Below are 12034 nucleotides of genomic sequence, written 5' to 3' on the forward strand. Positions count from 1 at the left end.
TTGTTCATATTTTTTTAAAAAAAATAGTCCGGTCCACCACATGGTCTGAGGGACGGTGGACCGGCCCGCGGCTGAAAAGTGTTGCTGACCCCTGATCCACAGCATCATTGGAGAGGGGCACCGGCACCTGGGCTCCAGTGGGTGAGCCCGCCCCACCCCCAGCACACCTCATCCCCTGGCGTGCGTGCCCACCCAGGGCAGCAAACAGAGACACAATGTCCCTGCTGTCTACTACTCCATAATATAAGAAAGCAAAAAAGTTAGTAAGTTATTGATATCAAGCTCTATAGTGTCAGCTTTACTTTTAGAAACAAAACCAACTACATTTATTTGAAATGTTGAAACCAATCTGAGTGTACACAGTTATTTCAAATTCATTAGAGTTTCTGTAATTCAAAGGTAAATACTATGCCAAATTCAATTCAGCTGAAAAACAGCAAAAGCAATTCTTCACTTTTTAAAAACTAATTTAGAACACGAAGAATCAACACTTCATTCTTTTAATGTTAGGTCACTGACAAATGCTAAGCTCTAGAAGGCTTGAAAAACCTGCTATGACCTGCTGTGCCAAACTGGTTACTTGCCAAGTCTCAATTTTTCGTTAAATTTGTAGAGAGATCTTTCCTCTGTAATAATATTGGTTCCCCCCTACCTTTCCAATTCCCAATTAAAGTTAACAATGTGGAGATATACAGTAATGAAAGCTGCTTTCATTATACACTAAATTTAATTAATGTGTCATACAAAAATGGAAGGACACCTGCATTTAATATTACACTGTCAGAACATGCACACTGCAGTGCTGAACGACTTCCAACTAGGGCTGTTTTACACACTTTTTTTTTAATTGCCTTCCCAGCTTTTGGACAAAACCGAGGTCCGTATGCTCTGTGCAGGGCAATGTGCACATTTAAAAACTGAAATAAACAAAAAACCCTTACATTATTTCTATGTAAGAATATCATTTTTGTGTGTGGGATAGATCTAATGCAATAGGGAAAAGTCAATTTCATGTCCATTTTTGAAAAATAGCACCATTTAATAAATTTGATGTTTAAAAATAAGAGAAGAAGATAAGGATATTTATAGAACAACACACAATGTTCAACTTCCAAACCAAGGATGCTTAATTTAACTATAACTTACACCGGGGGAGGGCAGCTACCAGAAAAGTAGATTTGATTCCGTCTTCATACTAAAAGAAAGCCAATCAGGCTGGGTATAGAGAAGAAGAACAGAAATTGAGATATAGGAGAGCTTGCCAAAGTGCCAGAGAAAGTTTGAAAAGGCTATGCCAGCACCGAATTATGAAATACCTAAGCAGGTGGCACAGCCAGATGCCACGATGTAATGTTGGTTTGGGCTGCACCACTAAAAGAACTGGGCTGATGGATCAGAGCCTGCTGCTCAGTCCTGGTGCACCGTCTAAAGAGGAATCAAGTATTCTGCTCAAAGAACTTTCCAGTAACGTTCACAATGGAGATAAAATTTTGACATTACGTATTTTGTGTATATTTTCTTACAGAGCTCACTCCAAAAACAACCTATACCTAGTTCATGTGGGGATCAATGTGCTGTTCATTTTGGTTATGAAAATGCCAATTCCTACCAATACCAGGTGTTAGGTTTTTTATTTTTAAACATCTTTAGGATCATCATACTGAAGAGTACAAAGAATCAAAAAAGCCCAAATTAAAATCCACATATCGCAATCCTTGTAAACACTGATCTAACTGCATTTAGTTTAGCTCAACTGTTGGGATTCGAAAAGAGTTTGACATGAAAGATGTTGCTGAAGAACAACAATTCTCATTACAATTTCATATTCCGTGTATTTTAACCAACGCCAAGAGATCATATGAGACAACTAACTGTAAGCTAGTCAAGAGAAAAACCTCCACCTTGCAGTAATCTGAAAGATACATATATGCAGAGACACAGCTTGCCTACTGTCCTGGTCAGATGTTCAACTTGATTTGTCTTCAGCCACACTATAAGATATTACATATATATGATTAACAATGAAATACTGTGTGTCTACTCAGAAGCAAGTTCCACTGAGTTACCCAAGTTGGTATAGAACTGCATCCTACCACTGTTTTTCTACCAAATAATGTTCCCCCTGGTAAATGTGTGGCAAAGATGAGAGCTTTCCAGGAACCTAGGTTTCAGGTACCTAGGTTCCTGAATGGCTTGTCTCCTGAACAAATTGACTCCCACACGTCGCAAACCTGGAAGTAAGTGTTCCAGTTTGCGAACGTTTTTTGGAAGCCAAACGTCTATTTTGGCTGTCGGAATTGTTTCTGGGGCCAATCAGAAGCCGCGCCTTGGTTTGCAAACGTTTTGGAAGTCGAAAGGACTTCAAGAATGGATTGAGTTTGGGAAACAAGGCAGCACATGAAGGAGACATCAAAAAGTATTTGTAATAACAAGTCACAAAATGGCATGTCTTAATGTGAAAATATTTAAGATGGAAATAGTTTTAGATCATGTGTAGCAGATGTTGGGGTGGTAAGTAATAAAATACTATTTTTTGTAGTGAAAGAATATGCTGCATTGATTTTATTACTACAAAATTTAGTAACTTCAGAATTGATGCACGTTTTAAAACTGAAAATGGATTGCACTTGGATTATTCCAAGATGATTAAACTTGCCTTACCGACACAAAAGAAGGCTTCATACATAAATGAGTGCACTTCACCCAGACAATTATGTAGTCTGTAGGGTTAAATAGTCTGATGATTTTATTGTTTTATTCTTTATTGTAAACTGCTTTGTTTTACTACAATCAAGCGTTGTGAGATAAACAAATAGTGATCCTTATTATCCCTGTTCAGAAGGGCACCAACAATCCCAACCAACTAACTTGGGTCAATTCGGAATTCTGCTACCCCTAACATCCTGCCAATCAATCATTAAGACTTACAATTTTGGGATATGCCATGCCTTATGTAAGGTATATAAAATAACCAAACCTTCCTTATTTTTAATTCAACATGGGCTATTGGAGCATAAGTTTGCACGTACTTCTAGATGAAACATATCTGATGCACTAGGACTATAGTGGGAAGGATTTAGCTCACTATAGGCTTGCTTTAAAACCTTTTATCTACATTGTGAAACAAGTGAAGTAGAAAGCATATAAAAATAACAATTCAGACACTATAGGAAAAAGCCACTGTCCTCCTAGTGGTGCAGCAATAAAACTGCTAGCATATTTGCAAAACTAAGCAGGGTGTGGTATGGTTTCAAATTGGAATGGGGGACCATATGTTGAGATCCATGCATTGCAGGGGGTTGGACTAGATGACCCTTGTAATCCCTTCCAACTCTACAATTCAAACATACTTACCGTATATTGGCTATATGTTGTTGCACAGGCTGATGCTGAAAATGTTCAGGCCACTGATGATGTAGGCAGAATGAGGGCGAGGACTGAAGACAGCAGGCAGTCTGATACAAGGGTGTATGTTTTTGGCAAGCGGATGCTGAATATTCTGTATGAAGGTTTGGGCAGCAGGAAGTTAATGGAGATGGCGCCGCATTGCCAGACAGTGAAAGGCATTCTTGCTGATTACAATGGTGGTTTAGAGGCTGATGGTGGTATGGGCAAGGGCGACAACACTGTGATAATACCTGTGGCGTTCTTTGGTCATCTACAGGCAGAAACGATGGTTTTAGCATGCCATTAAGTTGAAGGCACCCATTTGCACTCACTTTTCTTCTTGTGGTTTCCTTAGATGGGAGGTTTTGGACGGCAACATTGCCATCACCGGTTGCAAGGAGATCAGGACTAGTTGCATTGGTCGGGATGTTACCATTGCTCAGAACGACAAAGTCATTGCTCCCATTGCTTGTAGCCATGCTCCAAAGTTCTGGTGGTCTGCAATGCTTCTAGAAGGGAGATAAAGAAAGAAAAAGTTAAAAATGAAAAAGGCACAATTTTGTCAATAATATACTGGCCTCAGTGTTCTATATGATCTGCTGAATAAAAAGAAACCTGGGTTAAGGATGCACCAAGTATCTGTAACAGTTACAATTAGGGCTGGGCGATAGCTGGTTTTCACCATCACGATATATCGCCAGCTAAACATCGCAGTATACCAATATATTACAATGTCTAAAACAAGGATGGAACTAAGTACAGTATAGGGACGCAGGTGGAGCTATGGTCTAAACCACTGAGCCTATGGCTTGCCATTTGGAAGGTCAATGGTTCGAATCCCCATGACAGGGTGAGCTCCCGTTGCTCGGTCCCAGCTCCTGCCAACCTAGCAGTTTGAAAGCACATCAAAGTGCAAGTAGATAAATAGGTACTGCTCCGGCGGGAAGGTAAACGGCATTTCCGTGCGCTGCTCTGGTTTTGCCAGAAGCGACTTAGTCATGCTGGCCACATGACCCAGAAGAATTGTCTGCGGACAAACGTCGGTTCCCTCGACCAGTAAAGCAAGATGAGTGCCACAACTCCAGAGTTATTTGTAACTGGACTTAACTGTCAGGGGTCCTTTACCTTTTTAAGTACAGTATAGATATTGGCTGGCTTCACGTTTCCCCCCGCATCATGACTTCTGCATTGTCCTTGACCACTGACCAAGCTAACTACCAATGAATTTGAGTCCAACAACACTGGGCAAAGGTTAGTTACCCTGATCTAGAAGAAGAGACTGTTATCACTGATTTAACATCTTTAGAATGTACATAACATTAAAGCTTTGTGATTGTTAATAGCTTGCTAAGATTCTGCTTGCCCTACAGGGACCCATAAACATTAATTTTCTCTTTCTTCTCTACTACTGAGCTGTTAAGAGTGCCTGAAACTGTACAGCCAGCCAAGCTATTTAATTGGTTCATCACTAATATCGAACAGAAGGTGCTATGCACAATGGAATGCTGCCCATAGCAACCCTGGATGCTGATTCTCAGAGCCATTGGGGTTTGGAATCCTCAATGCCTAAAGCTAAAGGAGGTGGGGGAGAAAGAGCCCTGAATAATGTAACTTAAAACTATTTGTTCTATGTTACACTCAGACACTCTGCAAAGTTAATACCAAACGGCAACCAGTCAAAACTTGACAGCATTTTCAAGACAGGAATATTTTCCTTCAGAATCCAATTCCTTGCATTCCTATGTTTAATATTCTTTCCCGAATCACTGCACCCTAAACCAGTAGACCCCATTAAAAAGTTACTGAACACACAACTTGCCAAGTTTAAATTTAAGCAGCTGAATGAAGCTGGTTGCCGTCTGAAAATATTTAATTTTTAAAATACTGTATGGCTGAAGTAGAGTAGTTTTCTCATGGATTGCATGGCAATCTCAGAATGGCTGCAGAAAGGAATGTAACAATAAGCACACAATTAAAAAGAAAAGATGTTTTTCCCTTAAAGAGACATCTGTAGACTTTTTCTTTTGTGCAACAGATTCAGAAGCACGTTGACACGCTGGAGAAATCTTCTGAACAGGAAATTCAAGCATCCAAGTCAACCAACAGCTTCTTCCATATTTTCATTAGGATTTCTAAAGCAGTAGGTACAAACATTTATTGATCTGAACTCTGGGCAACCCAAAAAGGTCATGACTGGGACAAGACAGACCAGTTCCTTTGCTGTTAGGATGCAAATACACAAAAAAGGCAGCTGAAAAATGACTTTATGACCTACCAAGTCTACAGAGAACATTTTGTGGTTTCTTTGTTCTCTATGATGAGAGGGCAAAGATGAGCAGGTTCCCGGCTGCTCATGATAAGAGACAAGAGACGCAGCAGACACACACAAATCGGCAATAAAAGAGCAGCAAGCTAGCAACAAAAAGCACAGCGAAACCCATGTGTTTTAACCGGCTTGCAAAATGCTGAAAGGGAAGGTGTCAAACTGTGGGAGGCTATTCCATGGAACCTGGTGGCGAAAGAGGTCCTGCTTCTCATGGGGCTCCTTCAGCAAGCTGTTGCCGCAAAGAGAAGATCAGACTGCGGGGAAGGTTGAAAATTGTAGTTCTGATGTTAAGAATGGAGAGGGGGCTGCCAGGGTATCATTTGGAGAACTGGTTTACCAGGCTTCAGCAGGCTTGTCTGAATTTGTTCTGAGTCTGGCACTATGGCCAAAATAAAAGAAGCAAAGGTGTATATGGCTATGGTAGCAGTTTATTACAGCACTCCAGAAGGAGAAAAAAGCTCTATTCCTTCTCTTTTTAATGCTACAACGGATTCTCCATTCTGGGGGATTCTCTTTCGGCTAAGACAACCTCTCAAATAAAGGATTTACCTTGGTATGGGATGGTTAGTACATCAGCCATGGCAATATCTTTCTCTTTTCATCCCCCCCCCCCCCCCGTTTTGCTTTCCTTTGGTGTCCTCTGCTCAGGGCCAGTTTTGGGGTCCAAGGATTACACAAACATGAAGGCGGTGGATGAATGGAAGGACCCTAAGTGAGTGGTAGGGAAAGGAAGACCTCCCAGGATGAGAGATTGGGAGAAGAAAGGAAAGTTCCCAGGGGAGTGTCTCACACAACTTTCTGTGTGAGACAAGGGTTAAGAGCTACCTTTGAGACAGGACTCTGTGATTTCTTCTCTCTCTCTGTTTTTATTTATACCAATCTCTTTTATCTTACTGTATTATGGAAAAGCTTTAATTTTTTTTAAAGAATTTTTTGTCTGTAAAAACAGAAGTACTGTTTTGGGGGGACAGGGGGCAGGCGGGTGTGGGCGATTCCCTGGTCCTGAATGGGGTAACTGTGCCCCTGAAGGACCAGGTGTGCAGCCTGGGAGTCATTTTGGACTCACAGTTGTCCATGGAGGCACAGGTTAATTCTGTGTCCAGGGCAGCTGTCTACCAGCTCCACCTGGTACGCAGGCTAAGACCCTACCTGCCCGCGGACTGTCTCACCAGAGTGGTGCATGCTCTAGTTATCTCACGCTTGGACTACTGCAACGCGCTCTACGTGGGGCTACCTTTGAAGGTGACCCGGAAACTGCAATTAATCCAGAATGCGGCAGCTAGACTGGTGACTGGGAGTGGCCGCCGGGACCACATAACACCGGTTCTGAGAGATCTGCATTGGCTCCCAGTACGTTTCCGGGCACAATTCAAAGTGTTGGTGCTGACCTTTAAAGCCCTAAACGGCCTTGGTCCTGTATACTTGAAGGAGCGTCTCCACCCCCATCGTTCAGCCCAGACACTGAGATCCAGCGCCGAGGGCCTTCTGGCGGTTCCCTCATTGCGAGAAGTAAGGTTACAGGGAACCAGGCAGAGGGCCTTCTCGGTAGTGGCGCCTTCCCTGTGGAACGCCCTCCCAGCAGATGTCAAGGCAATAAACAACTATTTTACTTTTAAAAGACAACTGAAGGCAGCCCTCTTTAGGGAAGTTTTTAATGTCTAATGCTGTATTGTTTTTAATATTCAGTTGGAAGCCGCCCAGAGTGGCTGGGGAAACCCAGCCAGATGGGCGGGGTATAAATAAATTCTTCTTCTAATAATAATAATATTATGTTGAGGTGCAGGAATATCTTATCTTTCATATGAGTTTTGGGACTACAGACAGAAAACTCATGACCATCGGGTTTAATTTCAACGCAATCAGTAATGTACTTTGGACTCAGCATTAAATATCAAACTGCAGAAAACAACAACAACAACAAAAAACAATAGCAACTTCAATCTCTACCCACAGTTGCACAGAAGGCAAAGTGACTCCGAAAAGTTCCTCTAGATCAGGCATAGGCAAACTTGGTCCTCCAGATGTTTTGGGACTACAACTCCCATCATCCCTGACCACTGGTCCTGTTAGCTAGGGATGATGGGAGTTGTAGTCCCAAAACATCTGGAGGGCCGAGTTTGCCTATGCCTGATCTAGACAGTCAGAACTCATGCCCATATCCTCAGGCCAAACCAAGTAAAAGTGATCCCACAAACCTGGACCAGACGGTACTTGAGGATCCTTCCTGAGATCTGCTTCAACAGTAGCATCAAATTAGGAATGGAAATTAATGACTTTTCCCCTCAAAGTGCTTCACAAAACTAGTACAGTGGGATACTCAGTGATCTGTTGCTACATCTGCTGGGCTGATACTAACCAGACCCTTCAGCTTTAGGAAAAGGTCCCCTAGGTAGTTCACCGAGTAGGCAATTGTGGCTATAAAGTGAGCCGTCTCTGATGCCATCACCTCCACATAGACTCTCACCTGTGTTTGGTCCAAGAGTTTAAGGAAGAACTGTAATGCTGTACTGCACTCAGACATGTGTGCAGGATTTTGTGCTCACTCAAGTGAATATTAATTTTAGATGTGGGTAAACCTCTCCCATTCCTTCAGGCCAAGATGACGTATTTCATTACTCTGAAGAGGTTTTTTATGTTATTATTAAGAAAGGGTGTGGGGGTAGGAGAAGGCGGCTTAAAAAAACATTGGTTCAAGAAAAGCCATCTGGACTAACACCACTTACTATTGAAAAAGACAAGTGCAAAATCAGGTGGGAATGAAGTACTGGAAATGTGGTTTCATTTGCTATTTAGTGCAGAGCATTATAAATCTTTAGATGGCCTTAGGAACCAGCTAATTAGCTGTTGAACCATTCATCCCCAGCCTCTCTTAAATCCAACAAAAACTCAACTTAAAAAAACGACGACAACTGTTCTATAACATTTAACCTAGATTCAACTTGAACATGAAATTATTTCATATATAAGCTGGAAAAGAAAGCTCCCAAGCAAACAGTCCTGGTTTAGGGGGGTTGTGCTGTTTAAATCAGGCATAGGCAAACTCGGCCCTCTAGGTGTTTTGGGACTACAACTCCCATCATTCCTGACCACTAGCTAGGGATGATGGGAGTTGTAGTCCCAAAACATCTAGAGCAGTGTTTCCCAACCACTGTTCCGCGGCACACTAGTGTGCCGCGAGATGTTGCCTGGTGTGCCGCGGGAAAAATTAAAAAATTCGAAAGATTTTCTTTTTTTAAAGTCAAATTTTCGATTGGGGCGCCGTCACTAGATGACCCCTGGGGTTCCCTCCCTCCCTCCTGCTCTGCACCTCCCTCCTCCTCCTCCTCCTCCGGGGAGGCCCTTCCTGGCTCTCGGCCAAGGCTTGGCGGCTGCCACTCACTCGCTTGCCCACCCGTCCCTCCATCCCTGTACCCGGCCTCTCCCCCTCCGTCCCCGGCGTGGGGGCTGCCGGGATCCGTAGTCCCCTCGCCCTTGGGCTCCGCGCCCGCGCGGGGTGCGCAAACTACATTTCCCAGCGTGGCCTGGCGGGCCAGGCGTTTTGTTTGAAGCGCTCTTCTCCTGGCCATGGAATGAGCGCAGCGGCGGCGACCGGGCGGGCAGGGGCTCTTCCGCGCAGACCCCGCGCAGCCTGCCTGCGCCCCCGCGGAGATCGGCGGCAGGATGGAGCCCGGGGATCCCCGCGGAGGCGGAGCGGCGGAGGCTGCCCCCCAGGTAGGGCTGCGTCGGGGGTTTTTTATTTTTGCAATGCTGCATCCGCGCCGGAGGGGACGCATCGGACCACGGGGAGACCCCTTGGCGGGCGTGCAAGGCAATGCATGCGTGCAGGCGTTGCATGGAGTGCAGTGCAATGTAATGGCAACGCGGCGCCCTGCATGCATGCATGCAACTTCCACCGGCGCTCCGGACTTGGCAGGTGAGGGGGGTCCCCAGTGGGCGGCAGAGAGAGCCGGGAGGGCAAAGGGGAGCCGGGGGGGAGCAGCGCTGCTCCCCGAGCCGAGCCCGGGGGGAAACTTCGGCGTCGTTGCGCCGGGTGTTGGAAGCGGAGGCTGGCGGGGGCCCCTCACCTGCAAAACCTGGTCGCCTCTCATATATTTCGTGCATTGCATTCATTGCCCGCTTTCTCCTCCAAGGAGCTCCCGGGGGCGCGCGTGGTTCTCCCCGTGTTATCCTCGCAACAACAGCCCTGCGAGGTGGGTCAGGCGAGTGGCCCAAGGGAGCACCCAGGGATTGTCCTGGCCAGGTGGGGTGATTTGAACCCTGCTCTCTGCCCGGTCTTCGTCCTCATTTAGCCCCCACATGTGCATGATTGTGCATGACTGAGGTTTTCCCCCCTCGTCTTGGCTATGGTGTGAGTCTGTGCTGTTAATTAATGGGGTTCTGCCTTCGGAGAAGATGAGCCAGCCCTCAAGGAGGTGATTATGTAATTTGCTAGCAATTCATGTCCCTCCCGGCGTGACGCTGCGCGCTGACGTCACGGGGCTGTAATGGTGGTGTGCCTCGAGATTTTTTTCATGAAACAAGTGTGCCTTTGCCCAAAAAAGGTTGGGAAACACTGATCTAGAGGGCTGAGTTTGCCTATGCCTGGTTTAAATCATTGAATTCCTGCCAGATAAAGAGATTGCAGTATGCTAGCTGATGGAAATATGTCTTCTCATTCTAAAGGCTTCATTAAGGTGTTTTCCTTAAATGCTGCAAGACAGACAAACTGAGCAATATGCAACAGAGTGATATGCAACAACCTGTATAATTATCAAAATAAATTCTATGATTTTTCTACAGAATGTTTATACAGCAAGCCTGCACCCTTCCGCTACTCTCATTTTACAACAAAATTATGTGGGTGTGGGTGTGGGTGTGAGAGAAGTGACAGACGGCCCTTGATATTTGGATTTTCTATCTATCTCTCAAGCCAGTATTCTTAAGGCAATTAAAGAGATTTTAAAATGCTTAATGTCATTGATCTCAGCCAGTGCTTTTTTTTCTTTTAAAAAAAAAGTTTAAGGGTACTCTCATTTTCCTACTTATACTGAAATACTGCCCCTCAATGAGGTCAAACTTAGATTCACAAAATGTTTAGGGGTATGCGTCCCCCCCAGAAAAAAGCACTGATCTTAGCTTCCGGCTCTCAGTTAGACATTTTTGAAATTCCCTAGTACCTTTGCTATTCACAGGCCAAGGGAGTCTCCCACAGTTTCCTGGCACTTGCTTTTTATTTTGTTTATAGGCCGCTAGCTATACACTGAACATAGTCTTTAACTATGATAACTTACTCCTCGAGGAGGCTCTGCTTCTGCAGAATGCCATTCCCTAATTGAAGTAGTTTAGGTCTACTTTAATGTGTGCAAAGAAAATGTGTGTGTGTGTGTTAAATCCAACAAGCTTGCTGTAGTAAGTATTAATAAGTAAAGTTCAACATGGTTAAAATGAAGTATTTTAACTCCTTTCCTTCAAACAAGAGTGGAGGCATATGCTTGCAAAGCCCTCTTCCCTCCTTCACGACCTGAGCAGAGCCCTTTTCTGTCTCCTCCTGATAGGAACTTGGAGCTGAGAGGACTCATTATGTGTTAAGTAGAATGCCCATTATCTGATTCTTCACCCCTGAAGCTTGGATGTGAATGTTTCCTCAGCCATATTTTGCACAGGCCACGGGTTTTAATTATGTACAGGTGTAAGTATATGTTATTGCAGATACTACTTAAAATTTACATCCTTCTTAAACCTAAATCAATCATTAATGCACAGCGTTTGCTCACAACACATGAATTCAGAGGTACTGGGGTCACTCAGCTGATTGTTGCAAATATTCATTTGCTAAAATCCTCATTTGTATGTGTCACACACGCACACACTGAGCTTTTATACTGCCTTTCATCATTCTTGACCCCAGGGTGTGTTATAAACATATAAAGCAGATAAAACCAATTCTCAAATGGTTTATTTTTCAAAAATGCTATGGACGTATTATATAATCTCAACACCTATGAAGGCTGGGGAAGTATGTAATCCACCAAAAGAATGGCTGGGGAAAGATGGGCGGGGAATAATAATAATAATAATAATTACACTGTAGGCGCCACTAGCCAAACATCCAAGGGGAGGGTGTTTCACATCTGGGCCTCTACTGTCCTATTCTTCTTCTTTGGTGATCACTTGTAGCAGAGTAAGACTGTCTTCCATGAACATGGTCTTAAAGAGAAAGCTGGTTCTTGTGTCACAACATAATCCACCAGTCCTTCATAAAGAGCTAAATGGATCCATCACATTATTCAACACCTTCCAAGTCACGAAACATTTTTAGGATTAATCTTCTCTCGTATTTAA

The 12034-nt window shown here is 44.0% G+C and overlaps 1 protein-coding gene across 2 annotated transcripts in view; it reads right to left on the minus strand.

Annotated features, from left to right (window-relative positions):
* Positions 1–12034, minus strand: part of DISP1 (dispatched RND transporter family member 1) — a 90919-nt gene that overhangs the window by 32549 nt on the left and 46336 nt on the right. The window contains exon 2 of one of the 2 annotated variants that reach the window (XM_083496017.1): positions 3355–3896. In XM_083496017.1, the coding sequence (XP_083352143.1) occupies positions 3355–3896 (542 nt within the window). The remainder of the gene's footprint in view (positions 1–3354; positions 3897–12034) is intronic. The other variant, XM_083496018.1, reaches the window with a different exon arrangement.

This window comes from Podarcis liolepis (assembly GCF_965112155.1).
Source record: "Podarcis liolepis genome assembly, chromosome: 3".
Classification (NCBI taxonomy): Eukaryota; Metazoa; Chordata; class Lepidosauria; order Squamata; family Lacertidae; genus Podarcis; species Podarcis liolepis.